General features: G+C 40.0%; 2 protein-coding genes across 18 annotated transcripts in view; both read left to right on the forward strand.

The window, feature by feature from the left end:
• The window catches only part of LOC135340085 (uncharacterized), a 33,266-nt gene extending 25,209 nt beyond the window's left edge, over positions 1–8,057 (forward strand). For 4 of the 16 annotated variants that reach the window (XM_064536385.1, XM_064536386.1, XM_064536392.1 and 1 more), the window contains 12 exons: positions 2,009–2,536; positions 2,590–2,773; positions 2,824–3,149; positions 4,006–4,065; positions 4,240–4,318; positions 4,454–4,496; positions 4,655–5,201; positions 5,272–5,342; positions 5,733–5,866; positions 6,452–6,575; positions 6,752–7,044; positions 7,793–8,057. In XM_064536385.1, coding sequence (XP_064392455.1) covers positions 2,882–3,149; positions 4,006–4,065; positions 4,240–4,318; positions 4,454–4,496; positions 4,655–5,071 — 867 coding nt within the window. In that variant the 5' untranslated portion in view covers positions 2,009–2,536; positions 2,590–2,773; positions 2,824–2,881 and the 3' untranslated portion in view covers positions 5,072–5,201; positions 5,272–5,342; positions 5,733–5,866; ... (1 more) ...; positions 6,752–7,044; positions 7,793–8,057. Of the gene's footprint in view, positions 1–45; positions 2,537–2,589; positions 2,774–2,823; positions 3,150–3,553; positions 3,871–4,005; positions 4,066–4,239; positions 4,319–4,453; positions 4,497–4,654; positions 5,202–5,248; positions 5,343–5,732; positions 5,867–6,451; positions 6,576–6,751; positions 7,045–7,792 lie in introns of those variants that run through there. The other 12 variants (XM_064536398.1, XM_064536397.1, XM_064536383.1 and 9 more) reach the window with 12 other exon arrangements.
• Positions 8,058–10,464: 2,407 nt separating this feature from the next.
• LOC135340079 (uncharacterized) lies at positions 10,465–16,246 on the forward strand. Of its 2 annotated transcripts, none has more exons than XM_064536375.1 (11): positions 10,465–10,586; positions 11,472–11,539; positions 11,980–12,276; positions 12,346–12,633; positions 12,691–12,755; positions 12,805–12,994; positions 13,043–13,348; positions 14,289–14,579; positions 14,885–15,157; positions 15,277–15,850; positions 15,989–16,246. In XM_064536375.1, exons 2-11 carry the CDS (start codon positions 11,485–11,487, stop codon positions 16,185–16,187), a joined length of 2,538 nt encoding a protein of 845 aa, XP_064392445.1. In that variant the 5' UTR covers positions 10,465–10,586; positions 11,472–11,484; the 3' UTR covers positions 16,188–16,246. The 2 variants fall into 2 exon arrangements, with proteins under 2 accessions (XP_064392445.1, XP_064392446.1); XM_064536376.1 differs by having other exon boundaries at positions 10,484–10,523.
• The last annotated feature ends 56 nt before the right edge of the window (positions 16,247–16,302 follow it).

The following is a 16,302-nucleotide window of genomic DNA, read 5'->3' on the forward strand; positions in this document are numbered from 1 at the left end:
CAAACTGTTGTTGGTTACAAATGGTTAGGCCTTGATAAATTATGCTTTTTTTTCACCCATTCAAATCTTGAAAAATGTGCCTATTAGCTATCTCCATCATAAAAAATTTTCCTGCGCATAATAATTATAAGATCTAGATGTAGACATAAACACAGCACACAACTGACACAAGACATTATTAATATTATTATCATGATTCTCAGTGTTATAACTATTGCTGACTTGAACTACCGTAAGCGTTCTAATTATAGAACCAGCCTCGGTTAGGACGCCCTATTTTATAACACCCATATGCTATCATACTATTTTTTTCATACATTGTTTCTAGAAAAATAATTATTTTACTGGTTCTTTAATTAGAATGATTACGGTATTCCATAATACCGTATAGCGCGAAATTTTCGAGGGGCTTAATTTTCGTGGATTTCGTGGGTTAGCAATCTTACACGAAAATTAAGTCCACGAAAATCGTTCTTTACCTGCTATAACGTGCAAGATTTAAAGGCGTGGCTTCCGGTAAGCAGTCATTCCGCGAACATTGTGCAACGAAATGGCTTTTAGAGGCCAATCCACGAAATATAAGTGCCTCGAAAATTTCGCGCTATACGGTATTCACTTTTAGGCCAATGTTAATCAATGTCTTGTTTCTGGTTACCTCCCTCCTCAAATTTCACTGCCTCATCAAAAAACTCATTATTATGACATCACTCCATTATTTTCATTAGCCACACCTACTTGTGGGTGTGTCACATGATAAATAGCATAGATTGCAGCATAGATTAGGTAAGATTTTCCTTTTTCATATTTGTGGTTTTATTGTATATCCAGTGTGGTTAACAGGAAATGGGGTTTTACAGGAAGTGATGTCACAATAATGAATAATGATAACCTCCCTCCCTCACTAGTGGTAAGGTGATTTCCAAACCAGAAACAAGACATTGACGAACACTGGCCTTAGTATTTTTTGTCCTAAAAACGTCGTTGTGCAAAACTTAATGTAATGATTTTTACCAAAAATAGACATTGATGCCCAATTATTCTTTAGACACCTATTATTATGCTAAAATTATTTTGAGCATAATACAAATGGTGTAAATAGTAGCCTGTAGCATCACCATTTTTATACATTCACATAAGCCTACACACAGACCAAGCATTCATCCTGGGCAACATAATTATAATCCAGGAGCCGCAGCCTCTGCCTCGCCATGGCAATAGAGAGTCACCATAATACTGACACATGCATGCAGATGGTAGGTACATTGGCTCAGTTCGTGGCCAACTTCATGCCCCTATCATCAACTGTTCGAGGGCTATGGAAAAGAGTCACAGCGGCAATCGAACAATACTCTATTATATACATGCACAGTGGAGAGGAAGTTGAAACAGGGGGCCCAGCCCCCCCCCCCCCCCAACATCGAATGCCTGAGTTGGATAGGTGTTCTAATTAACCAATTGACAAGGAGAAAACATAAATTTGTAAGCAGAATGAAAGAAGGATTGCTTTTTTGGACGTTTCTGATGATAATACTCTTGTAACATGTTTTATAATTGAACGCAATTCTGCTGTATACGGCATTATTATACAACTTGAATGTATAACAAAGTATAACAAACTTCAGTGTGTGTGTGGTGTGTGTGTGGGTTATGAGAGTACAAATAATTATTATATAGACCTTAGCACTTGTTCAGAGCTAATAAGCTTGCAGCTAATCATGATGTCATAATGAAGAGGTCTGGCTTCCTGCATGTCTCAAATTTTCCGCCGCTCTGCGGGGTGGGGTGCTTTGTACCACCCAAGTGGCCCCCCCAACCTTTTAACTGTTCTTACTCCACTGATGCACACATGCAGAGGTGCATATAATAAGCCTTGTTTATGAATTACTTGTCGTATACATGTGTAGTCACAATTCACAATAGTAATAGGGTTTGTTTGTTTGTCGCAAATGATTAACTACGCATTCAAAATCTGATATACGGTATCTTGTATTTTGTTTTGATTCTTTAGCCCGGTTTAAGGTACCACCAGTGTCGGTGGTGCAGGCCAAAGGTGTGGACGCAGTCTTAAGTGTCTGTATCTTGGTGCTGTTAACCACAGTTGGGGAATCAATGGAACCTTTCCAGCAGAAGGCAAGCACCCACCTGATGTTACCCGTACCCAAGCGTCTGATAATACCCCAGCAACAGCACATTACAACAACACTGTGGTGCTGTGTAGAGTTGTTGAAATGGAAGGAGGGCTCGGGCTCCAGTATGTGGACTTACTGAGACGCAGTACACTTTTACATATCCCAACCACAATCGGTATAATGGCACATTTTTTTCCACTGTGACTCCTGTTGAAGGAGGGAATCAAATGAAAGGAACAGCTAGTGAACCAGTTGCTGGATCATTTACATCAGCCAGAGCTAGGTGGCTAGTGTACTTATACTGATCATGGTTCTTTGTGGTTTATAAGTGCTTCTCTACGGGTGTAAGAACAGTTGTCAGCCAAGGAGAAGACTCAGATAAAAAATGTGTGATGTTTGAAGCAATGGTAATAATCACTATAATTATTGTATATCAATGGTCTAGTTGTTATTTTTTCAGGTCCCTGAATGTACACTGTTTACTTTGTATCGAGTGGAATTTGGATCACTACTAGTAGGATTCTAAGAGTGGTGCTCTTAACGCATCTGGAAATGTTTCAATCACCTTCTCACTTCCTACTGACATTCTAACAAATATCTCTGTGCTGCTAATGGAATTGACCTGATGTTTGAGAGTTTATTAAGTGAGTAAATCTCTGTTTCACTTTACACGGAGTCATATAATACTCTTCAGGTACTAGTGATATTCAAAGACTTCTACCTGAGACTATAATTGTTCCGAAAGCATCAGTATGTGTGGCCATATTGAATATGCTGTGGATTCTTTTTCTCTTGGGGCTCTTAATGTATTTAGTTCCCATCACAAGTTATCATGCACAAGTGAGTCCAGCAGCATTATGTTGGCTGTGCCAAGGAGTACGGGTGATAGTTTCAGTATCAGTCACATACCTCCTGGAAGATACAGTCTCCTTGCTTTTGACCTGGAGAACAACCGTCTGCCAAGAATGCCACTCTCTCTAGCATCTACAAGTGAAATACTGGAAGTGAGTACGTCACGAGGTAAGTGTGTAATGGTGCGATGTGTAGCAATTAACACTGTGAGTACTAGCTGCATGTGCATGTATACCCATTGGTATAGAACTCCGGCCCGTTAGAAAGAGCCATACAATTGACAAATGCTGAACATCAATTTTTTTACTACACAGCATACATGTATATGGCTCATTACACAAACATACAAGTGTATGTAAGGCTCACACACAAACATACGTATATATGTATAGTCATGTAATAATAATAAGAGGAACTGCACTGCTCTTGTTAGGCCGTAACATGTAACATCTGTTGGCTATTGTCATGTAGGATCATAGTGATAGTTTATGCTGCACGTCATATGTTTTTGTGTATGTGTATATGTACGTGGCTAACAGTCGACCATTGTACATGCATGTGTGCATCTCTAGGAACTGCTGCTCCCCTGCCCAATAGTGTAGGAATCACTGCCGTTAAGTTAATCAATGGAGATGTTGAAGTGTACTGCTCTATATACCTGTAACGAACTGCTTGGTGTTGGTTCATTCAATCAACTCGCCAGAACAATTATAATTATGTCCGGCTCATCAACTCTACTGATGAAAGAAAAACTGTCTTCTCTGTTGATCTCATTGGTATAATGCCACAGCCTTTGTAGCAGTGCTCACTTGGGAGAAAATGACTCTATATTTGACAGTCAATTATCCCTCATCACCCAACTAGAAACATATCCTAACCGGAAACATCGGTTAGGTTGTTTCAGTCAGATTATTTGTTACGATGTAGGAGTAGTATTATAGTTGTTGACAATGCCTTGATAAGATTGTTAATTAGCCTAGTTTATTCAAAACAATTATTCATCTTAAAATATTCCCACCTGCAGCTGTCTCAACCATGCCAATCATTTCGGCTCCTCAGACACTACCCACTGCAGTAGTAGCAGGTCAGTCAAAACCAACCATCAACTACGGCTCTAAATGGCCAATAATTGGTACTAACTGCATGGGTCTACTAGCTGTCTTGCATGTACATGCACTTCTATGTATGAAAAAGGATTTTTGCTTTCTTGTTGCATGCACTGTGATTACTACACTGGTGGTGGTGTCCATTTCTTTAGTTCTTCTGGTTCTAGTCGTAATAAAGAGGACTAAACGAGGCAGAAAAGTATTAAATTCCAGCTGCCGTCACATGAAAAGGTACACCCATTTTACACTAGTTGTAATTATGCATGCATAATATTATAATTTATAGTGAAATTTTGAGCATGTTTTCAACTTTTTATGTTTATTGTATCTTTCATACTGTGGGCACACATACTGTATTCATTTCAGTACTAGTCACTTCAGTGGATACAGCAATGCATCCTCAGTACAGGTAAGTATAGATAACCATGTATAACGTCTAGTGAAAGACTTACATTACTTAACAGAATATCTAATTTGGGTAGGAATGTCAGAGTTGTGGGATTTAATTAGAAAGTATATGCTCTTATCATGCACAATTTCAGGATAATTAAACTGTGTTGTCTACAGAATGAAGGTGTTGAATTAACGTCTGTTATTGGACTCCACGATGTGTGCAAGGATGACAATTACAACATAGCTGACAGCGGTATTGCCTTGTCATCAACTTACAATGTAATCCGTGAAGAGAACTTACATGACAGAGGCAAATCACCATATGATGTAATCATCACTGAGGACCTTTCCGATATTGGTAGTGGAGTGTATGACGTAGCACGTAAGGAGAACATGAATAACTCAGCAGACGCCACACGATCTCCTTATGTTGTGGTCAGTAGCGAGTACTTACCGCCACCTGGCTACGAATCAGTCACGGCTACAACGTCATCTGCTTCACTGTTTCCCCCATCCCTAGAGCAGCGAAGCTCCGTCTCTTCCTGCCCCATACGACTCTGGAGTGGATACTCTTTTAGAGAGTGTCGTTAACGGGTCAGTTCAGAATGATGTTGTGGTAACAAAGGACGAGTCAAAGCAAGGAGATGTATTTTTAAATGAGAAATCTGCTGATGAGACAAAAGACGATATTGATGACGACGGACAAGAGGTCATAGTTGAGGTGAGCAGATAATTGTCACGAATTTGTCATTAGTTTGATTGTGTCAGTATCACGAGTTTTCCATGTACAGAAAAATATATGGATTTAGCTCATGTCTTCTCTTGCAACTCGCAGTCCATTTGCACAGTATCCAGACACAAGGTTCATTATAAGTGAAACATTAAGTCAGAATTTAGTACGTCAATAAAAAATACATCATTTTGAGCTGAATGCATACAATATGTAATTAGTTTTTCGTTGTCTAGGCTACAGCGTGATTTGTGGTTAAGATTACAAGGGTGACTGTAGATACCAAGCATTAGCCCCGGGTATTGATGAAAATGGTATAATCTGTAGCTTATCTATACCTTTCTAATTTGTTGGATCATTTTTTAAAGGAATCAGCGGAATATTTTTTTTCAGCTGATACTTTTCGATTCCCGGTGTATGGTTATAGTTCTTGTACGTCCATCACAGAAATTAACAATTAAGGGGAGTTTAGTTGATTTATATATAGAAACTGTTGTTTTGTTTTATCTTCTACCTTTATAGTAGGTATCAGGAGTGCATCCTGTAGGTATTTATTCCAACATTAACTTTGAAGCCACTCCCATCGGTTTTGGTGGAAAAGTTGTGACGGACGTTGCCCAGCTGCGTAGCTAGCATCACCAACCATTCTCGTGCAAGTAAGCTGCAAGTACAATGTATACAAGCTCAGATTTTTTGGTAAAGCAAGCTTTAGCTGTGTCTAGTTACAAAGAAATGCATACCAAAAGAAAAGTGTGTACTTTGCTATTGTGATACGGTTTTTAGCGTTATATTGATTTGCATAATGAAATTTCAGATAAGTATACGTCTGTCACAAAATATGTGTACGTCCGTCACGAGGAAAAGTAGCCCATTTAAAGAAGACGCTAGCCATAATTTGTTTTTTCCAAATAATTTATCAGCATAAACATGTTTTTATTATCCTAAGGCTAGTTACAAGCAAATTAACTAGCACACTTCACAGACTTTTGTGAGTGAACAGTTCTACATACATAATTTCAATTTCTCTGAATACGTCCGTCACAGTACTTAAAATTCACCTGCAACGCACCAGAAAATTAAAAAATGTGTGCTGTTGAATTTACTGAGTGATTCTACTGACACCTATATTTTAAAGTTTTCGCTTGTACTTAGTGTTCAGTACAAAACAATCTCTGAATTGTAACGTCCGTCACCACGGAATTGCCCTATAGCTGGCTTATGATTTTCCCTCATCCCCATAGCACCTGTATGTGATGGTCAAAACAGAGCCAGGTGCCAACTCAGACGACCCCACAAGGGTTGTGTACGCTCAGGTGAACAAGAAGAAACAGAAGCCTGTCCGTCTTACTGGGTCAGCTGCCGCTGGTGAGCACTACTATACTTGTGTTTACCTCGTTATAGTCTTCATAAAAACCACACAGTGGTCAATACTTCCATGTGCATGTACAAGTCAGGTAAGTTTTCTACGTGAAGTTGCACGATTTTGGAGAAACTGGGTGACATTCGATACACATAATATTATACTAATCTAATCCTTTTAGTTGCTGCTCCCGTGAAGCGCTCACCGCTCATCTGTGACACCCTAATGGAAGAGCTCCATCTTCTGGCAGGGAGGTGGAAGGACCTAGCGAGAACACTGGACATGGATGAAGAGGACGTGATAATATCTTCAGTAATAACGAGAATGACCAACTGAGGCTGCATGAGCTGGTGGAGCTTTACTTCAGTAGCACACAATACAGACACACTTGGGAGGAGGTGGTGCAAATGTTGACAGATGTTGAGGAACATAGAATTGCTGAGAGAATTCAAAAGGATAAAGTTGATTCACTAGGTAAATGTACTGAGCTGTATATGATCATAATTGTGTGACACGGGTATACATGCTTGTATGTAAGTTGCTCCCATGCACTTCAGTAATTATGCCTCGGTGCGCATGCATGCGCAAGCGAGGTATACGGTAGTGTGTTTGTGTGTGTGTATATCAGTCTGTCTGTCTGTCTGTCTGTCTGTGTATAGACTGCTACAGCTGCTCAAGGATCAATGAAGAGTTTCTATAGGCTTCCAGTAACGTTTTCTTAATTGGATTTTAATTCGTGGATTTGCAAAATAATGCTTCGTTCTCGAGTTATACCTACTTTTGGTTATTTGGAATGCTATTGCAGCCTTTTTAGAAGAGTGCGTAGCAAAACTTGTCCATGGAATGTTGCTACTGTACTTAGTAGTTAGCTCTGCACTAGAATGCTAGCTATTGGTAGCTGCAAGAGTGAGAAGAGAGCTGGACTTTTGTCATCAATCGTTTTTTAACAACAATCATGGTCGATCATTACCCACTCGTTGAGTTTCTCTGTGATTCTCATGCAGCAAAATAAATATTCATAAAAATGTTCATCATCATAATTGTAATCATGGTGTGTCTCCTGCAATGCGCAGTAAATGTGGGTGTGGCTTCCTTAAACGGGGAATGACCAATATTTTCCACGCTGCCTGAGGCACCCTCCTACTGATATTCCTATAGAGACACCACTGCATGCATGGTTAGGCTATTGCAGAGGGTTGATTTTCTCATTGTTCACACACAGGTATTGCGGAGCCAATCAAGCAGCTTCTGTGGATTCTTGTGACCGTATTCAGTCCACTGCAAGTACATAGCCCTAGCTGAACAATCTGTCATCTTGATTGTAATCAAATTTTTAACTTCCCCTCACTGGATGCAATAGCCCCTGTAAACCGTGTATTTTTTCTAGCTATAATATTATTGTTTCATAATCTTACTCATTTGTGTGAATTTGCATTGCTTTCTTGTTTGTCTGATGCATTTTATATAGAGAAGCTTATACCTTAATGTTACTATTATAAACTGACGGGTACTAATTTTAGCAAGTTATGTCTGAGGAAATAATGAAACCAGGAGTGCACCCCTGATAAAACGCATTAAAATATAATTATAAAAAAAATTTTTCCGATGATATAAATGTACTTTTTAGAGTATGCTAGAAGCAAGCTAGCCCAATCTATATATTTCTGACTCAAACTTCAATCAACATTCAATCTAAAGAAACCATAGAAATACCAATTTATTAATTTTATAATAATAATATATACATCTTGGCATAGTTATTGATTTGCTGCAAATCCCCCAAAATTATAGTATACCCTAAAAACTGAAAACGCTAAAATTACTATACCTGGGTATATGTACTACAATACATGTATAATATAAAATTATCCACTGTCAGGGTTTCATCTATAGGATTAAAATTGGGGGGGGGGGAGGGGGGAAGATTCACCCCAGCCCCTCCCCCCCCGTAAATGAAACCCTGACTGTACAATAATAGTGTTGAAACTTAAATTGGTGTGAAATCCTTATAGTGAATCTGACTCACTCATTAAATCCACCAGGGCCTATTTTCAACTTCACTCACTCCCTTTCACCGTTTCCCCCATAGCCTCCTTCTTTCACCCTCCCTCTTTCTCTCTCCCCCCCCCCCCCACTCCTATAGACTCTACCACCCTTATTCCCTTTTTCTTTCTCTTTCTCTCTCTCTCATAGCCTAGGTGCATGCATTGCATGCCGTTATACATAAAATTATATGCACTCTAAGTTTGACACTTTGAATTGAGTCTCCCTCCTCCCTCTCTCCCTCTCTCCCTCTCTCTCCCTCTCTCCCTCTCTCCCTCTCTCTCCCTCTCTCCCCCTCTCCCTCTGCATCTCCCTCCCTAAGCATTTGGTTAAGCTATATACACTGTGAAGTCAATTTGTCTGTAACTATAGTTGTTGTTGCCTATAGCTAGGAGCTTGTCTCTAGCTAATTTGTCTAGCCTATATATATAGAATCCCTCTACACCAAGATAAGAGCTCAACAAATACGGCCCCACCATAGTTAACCCTGACTTTTTTTAGGACACGTCCTCTTTTTTTAATTTATATATTATACACAGTGGAACCCCTCTATAACGGACACCTTTGGGAAACAATGTTTTGGATTTTATACGGAGGTAGTCTTAATTATTGAGAGATTGTGTTGTACACAAACTGTTCATTTTAACCACATAGCAACTGGCTTTTATTCGGAGGTGGTTGCATGTTAACAGAGATTCCACTGTATATAGATCTAGTTACAAATTGAAAAGGAATAATAAATGCTACCCAGGCCGATTAATTTTGTCTCCGCCAACTAGGGCCTGGGGACGAGGCTAAAGCATTGCAATGTCATGTGCACACTGAATATAGTATATATATAATATACCAATATAGCGCGAACTTTTTGAGGCACTTATTTCATGGAATGGCCTCTAAAAGCATTTCATTCCACAATGTTCGCGGAATGACTGCTTACCGGAAGCCACGCCTTTATATCTTTGCACGTTATAGCAGATAATTCTAACAATTTTCGTGTAGGATTGCTAACCCACGAAATCTGTGAAAATTATGCCCCTTGAAAATTTCACGCTATACGGTAGCCTCGATCCCAGGCCGAGTTTTCGCTTTTATAACGGTTATAAAAGCGAAAACTCGGCCTGGGATCGAGGCTAGCTATACGGTAATTCGGTAGATGCACAAGTACGTACCGGCCAGTATAGATCCAAAATAAATGTAATCCCGTATATCTTCTAATTTATCGGACACTTCTAATTACCCCGGACACTCTTTTGGACAATTTTCGTTGTTCTAATACAACGGACACTCCAGTGCTTTAATATTACATTTGTTCTAAATATCCGGACAATACCCTTGAAAAGTTGAGTTTCATTCACAAGTAAGACTTAGAGTGCTGCAGTTAGATAGCTTTGAGAGCTAGTTTTAGATAGCTAGTGCAACTATTCAGTCGCACACTGTTCTATTAAACTTAGCTAGCTCGCATGCAGCTGCTTGCTTGTTCTAATTATTCCGGACACTTTGCATGCTCTATAAAAATCTGTTCCAATTATACCCGGACAATTTCCAAAATAATTATTTTTTGCTGTCCGATAAATTAGAAGATATACGGTACATAGTTTACATGCACATAATTATGTATAGTAATGGAGAAAAGAGGCTGGGCATGAGTGGAACACAATGTAAGACATTAGCATTAGACTGCAGTGAGACAGTAAGACAGCCCTGGAATAGTTGTGCAGCAAAATCTTAACATCTTGAATGACAAAAATTGAACATGTGTGCAAAAAAATGCTATGATGCAGTCATGCTCTATACTACAAATGTACATTGTTGCTTTATAATGATATTCATTAATTTTTATCTTGTCATTAGATCTAATTGAACTCTCGATCTCGTGGCCATGATTTTGTGAATAGATAGTCTATATCTAGGTACGTAACTCATTCCTCTGCTCTCCCTCGTTTTAAGCTACTTGTATACTAGGCTGTAGCCAGGTAATTTAATTGTGATTATTAACCCGAGGCGCGTGGGCGGCCACGGGTTATAGTAGTTGTTTGGTTTGTTTGTTTGTTTGTTTGTTTGTTTGTTTGTGACAGGTGAATCTACTCACCTGGATGCCACAGCACTGTGTTTACAGCATGGATAGCCTTCATACAACAAGTTATTAATTTTAATAGTGGCAGAATTTCATGTTAAACCTTCGTTGTCAAATAAAAACGAGCAAAAGCTAAGAAGCTTGTGACTGGGTCTGCTTACCTGGATGCTCTAGCACTGCGTTTACAGCATGGGTAGCCTCCACACAACAATTCAGTACTTCTAATAGTGGCAGCTTTCGGTGTTAAAGCTTCGTTGTCTAATAAAAGCGAGCAAAATGTAGCTTGAACAGAACTTGCACATGCGTTACTTATAACTGAAGTGATCCTGTACCAGGTCCAGAACAATGGAACAGGGTCACTAAAGTAGAAAGCTGTATATATACCAGGAACAATATTGGAACAGGGTCACTAAAGCAGAAAGTTTGCTTTAGCTGACTGGGATCCATGCAGGACCTGGAGCCATACTTCTCTGAGACTCCATGCTTCTTTGCTGTGATCCTAATCCACAGTGCATATATTTATAGTACTACTACCTGTTCTCAAATGTTTCAGCATGCCTCCAGTCTGGTTTAGTTTTATTGCTCCTGAGTTGCTGTGCAAGTCATGCATGATGATGATAACAACATCACTATTGCACTGCATTATATCAGTCTTCTGGTTTCTTTATAATCATGTCACCAGCCGAGGGTTTGCACTTTAGTGCTCTAGTTATAGCAAAAAAAGTGTTTTTTCTACATCTAGATCTACTCAAATTAATTTTTCTCCCACATTATTTTGTTACAGATAAAACAAAGCGATGAAAGCTGTGTGTGTACCATTTGTACTACTATTGATGTTCCATCTCAGTCAAGGTTTGCATACCGTATTAATGATCGCCTTAAATCGTAATATCATTGTAGCTTGTGCATGTGTGCATGTTCGTCCGTTAATATAATACGTATGATATTAATTTACATAGGAGTCTATTGTTCTTTAATACTGCTATACATATACGTATACACCTAATACAATTGCCAATACCCTGCTAGTTACTTGTGGTGTTCTTCAACACTTAATCAATCAACCAACGTTAACCTTCACATTATTGTACCGTATATCGGGTTTCGAATGCGAAGTTCTTTCGATTGTGAATTATAAGTTTCGCATAGATAGCAAACGAAAGATGCGCAGGAGCATGCGCATGCTATTCACCAAAGTTAGAAACACAATAGGATTTGTACAGTATCATTTGCAAATGATAAACTATACGCATTCAAAACTCGATATACGGTATTTTCTTTCAATTCTTCAGCCCAGTTTACAGTACAACCAGTGTCGGTGGTGCAGGCTGAAGGTGTGGACGCAGTGTTTGAGTGTCTGTATCCTGATGCTGTAACCCACAGTTGGGGAATCAATGGAACCTTTCCAGCAGATGATAAGTTCCCATCTGATTTTACTCGTACCCCACCGTCTGGTGATACCCCAGCAACACTGACCATCCCAGCTACAGCACATTACAACAACACTGTGGTGCAGTGTGAGGTAGTGGTTAGAGTGGAAGGAGGGTTCGATGGTATACGGACAGAGAATGCTACCTTGACAATATTTGGTAAGTCCCTCATACATGTATACGTCTACATACTCATGCCACTCACTATATCGTAATCTGTTACTACAGCCATTACTGTTAATGCAAGTAATGATACGGATACAATCATTTTGTCATGGGCGGACCTCAACTTTACTACCAACCTTACGTACTGTGTGAACTTCAACAAAACGACAATTGTCTGCAATAAGACACTTCCTCCAGTGTGTGGACTGACTGAAACGCAGTACACTTTCAAGTATCCCAACCACAGTTTGTATGACACTTTTTTTTTCACGGTGACTCCTGTTGATGGAGGGAATCAGATGAAAGGAACAGCTAGTGAACCAGTTGCTGGATCATTTACATCAGCCAGAGGTGACCAGTGTACTTACTGATCATGGTTCTTTGTGGTTTATAAATGCTTCTCTACAGGTGTAACAACAGTTGTCAGCCAAGGAGAAGACTCCGAGGAAAAATATGTGATGTTTGAAGCAATGGTAATATCACTATTATTGTATATCAATGGTCTAATTATTATTTTTTCAGGTCCCTGAATGTACACTGTTTACTTTGTATCGAGTGGAATTTGGATCACTAGTAGGATCTCAGAATGGTACTCTTAACGCATCTGGAAATGTTTCGATCACCTTCTCACTTCCTACTGACATTCTAACAAGTATCTCTGTGACACTCACTGCTGCTAATGGAATTGACCTGATGTTTGAGAGTTCATTAAGTGAGTAAATCTCTGTTTCACTTTACATGGAGTCATAATACTCTTCAGGTACTAGTGATATTCAAAGACTTCTACCTGAGACTGATTGTTTCGAAAGCATCAGTATGTGTGGCCGTATTGAATATGCTGTGGATTCTGTTTCTCCTGGGGCTCTAATGTATTTAGTTCCCACCACAAGTGAGTCCAGCAGCATTATGTTGGCTGTGCCAAGGAGGGGTGATAATTTCAGTATCGGCCACATACCTCCTGGAAGATACAGTCTCCTTGCTTTTGACTTGGAGAACAACAGTCTACCAAGAATGCCATTCTCTCTAGCGTCTACAAGTGAGATTGTGGAAGTGAGGACATCAAGAGGTAAGTGTGTAATGGTGCGCATGTATAATTACAGGGATTTGCTGAGTTCTTGCAACTGCAACATCGAGAGCAGAACTACCTGTCACGTGAACAGTTATGTAATTCTGGCTCATTCCAAACCAATTTTTCTCCAATAAAGCCTTTAGGCCATTTATTTTAGGAAAAAATCGAACTATACAGGAGGCTTTGTTCTGCATTGCAAGCCTTTGCACCACAGCTCAAAGCTATCCTTGAGCATTTCCAATCGTTTTGTGAGCTACTATTAGTCTGTCACACAACCTGTGTCACAGACCTGTGTATCCAGCTGGTAAGACAGATTTTACTGAGACTAGTGATACACTTTCAACAGCTTGCAGGCAGGCTGGGGCAAGTAGTAGCTTGCAAAACGATTAGAATCTCAAGGATAGCTTCAGCTGACAAGGTCTTTCCTATGTAAGTCGATGTTTTCCCAGTTTAACAAAAATAAACGGCTCTATTGGAGAAAAATTGGTTTTGGAATGAGCCACAATTCAATCTTGTTACATAACGGTTCACGTGACAGGTACTTCCGCTCTCGACATTGAGTTGCAAGAATTCTTCAAATCCCTGTAAACACTGTGAGTACTAACTGCATGTGCATGTAGCCAATGGTAGAACGCCTGCCCGTTAGTGAGAGAAGGAGTTCATTGGTGAGAGCCATAGACAATGCTGAACAACAAATGTTTGTGTACAGTGTATATGTATGGCTCATACACTAACATACGTAGTATATACAGTCATGTACAGTGTATATAATAATTTATAAGAGGAATGCACTGCATGCTCTTGTTAGGCCCTAACTTGTAACTGTTGTCATGTAGGCTTAACGCCATGCGTGTGTGGCTAACAAGCAAATGTTTTTGTGTATGTGGGTGCATCACTAACAGTTGACAGTTGTTATTGTACATGTGTGCATTTCTAGGAACTGCTGCTCCCCTGCCCAATGGTGTAGGGAACATTACCTTTAAGTTACTCAGTGGAGATGTTGAAGTGAACTGCTCTATACCTGTAACGAACTGCTTGGTGTTGGTTCATCCAATCAACTCTCCAGAACAATTATCTGTCCAGCTCATCAACTTTACTGATGACAGAACTATTGTCTTCTCGGTTGATTTTATTGGTAATGTCACAGTAGCAGTGCTCACTTGGGGGGAAAATAACTCTATATTTGACGGTCAGTTGTCCCTCATCACCCAACTGGAAATATATACCGGTAAGAAGATTAGTTACATGTGTTTTAGTCAGTCTGCATGGGTTGTATGTATCACTTTAAGCATGCGCAAATAATTATGATGATGGACAGTGGACTCTAAATGCTGCCAACTTGTGAACATGCGCAAGTTATTTGCAGCATCAAGTAATTAATTCATTTTTGTTATTGTAGCCACCTGTTGTCAGTAGATGTTTACTCAGGTACTAAACTGAAACTGCATTGTTATTATACATTAATTTTGTAATTTTCACAGAATTCCTAGCTGTGATCACTTATTAGCAAAACACCCACTCTCTTCCATCCAGCCATACAAGTGGTGATCAGCCCCAGTGGTGGTCCAATGGCTGGTCAGAGTTTCTCCCTCACTTGTTCCCTGAGTGGAAGGGCCTCTCTACAATCCACCCTCTCCTACCAGTGGACGAGGGAGGGAGGGTCACTCATTACCAGCACAGCAACCCTCAACTTCGACACTCTCTACTTGTCAGACGCTGGTCAGTACAGCTGTCAGGTCATCCTCACCTCCAGTCAGCTTGAGGGGGAACACACTGTAGCTGCTCACTACACCATTGAGTTCATGAGTAAGTGCCACTATGTCTAGACATTATGATTTATCCATTTAGTAAAATCATTTATGGACTGTGCGTAGCTAGTGCTCAATGGATCATGCTGCTGTTGTGACCGTCAATTTGTTTTATAGCACTCAACATTCAACTCCGTCTGGATGTAATAACAAACTGTGAGGTGTATATTGAGTCAGAGACAATGGCCAAAGCCAGTGGCATCACTAACAGACTATCTCAAGGTGTTGAAGGATTGTGTGCTTGTGGGTTCAGCCCCTCCCTTCTCACTGACGAGTTCATCAATTGTTTTGACGGCTCCTCTAGTCATGTGACCTACAGAGCTGTGCTGACTGGAACAGAAACTGTGTCTGCTGTGGAACTCATTTCTTTAATTGAACAATGGATCAGCGACACTTCAAGCATCATAGTACAAAGTACCCGACTTGGTTTGACAAACACTTGCCCTGTGGTGATCACTGACAGAGACAGTCTAGAGTGCCCTGAGGATATCACTAATCTGACAACTGCTACTACCTCACCCACAGAGAGTGTAGTGGTCAATGTTGGTGCAGTGGCTGGTTGGGTGGTTGCTGGAGTCTTGGCCATTGCTGTGCTAGTACTGATCATATTGCTTGTCCTGGTTATGTTGAGGCAATGGAGGTCTGGATCCAAGGACATGAGTGATGAGAAGACAGGCAGCCAACCAACACAGTGAGTGTTAGTTGTGTGAATGAAGTAGCTGTACATACATACTTAGGTATATTTGGTTGTAGAGAGCTCCTTTGTAATAAATTACCTAATTTTGTGCATTAATAATTATACGATAATTAATTCTTCTATTTCGTACAGACTAGCCCCAGTGGTGATGAGTCATCTCCCCTCCCCTGATTACGAGGGGTTGAGCGAACTACAAGAGGAGGCTACCTATGAGGTGGTGGACCAGCCACGCCCCCCTCCTCCTGCAGACTACCAGCTCTCAGCCTGTGCAGCTTATGCATCCACTGACTGCAACACAGAAAACAGTAGACACTATAACAACACAGTCTAGTTTGTCAATGTATGTGTCACTGTTTCATGTAATTTAGCAAGTTGTTTTTAATTATTGTGTTTCAGGTTATGGTATTGTCTACTGAAGGCAAAGATCGTCAATAAAATGTTATTAT

The sequence above is a fragment of the Halichondria panicea genome, chromosome 8 (genome assembly GCF_963675165.1).
Source record: "Halichondria panicea chromosome 8, odHalPani1.1, whole genome shotgun sequence".
NCBI classification, from domain to species: domain Eukaryota; kingdom Metazoa; phylum Porifera; class Demospongiae; order Suberitida; family Halichondriidae; genus Halichondria; species Halichondria panicea.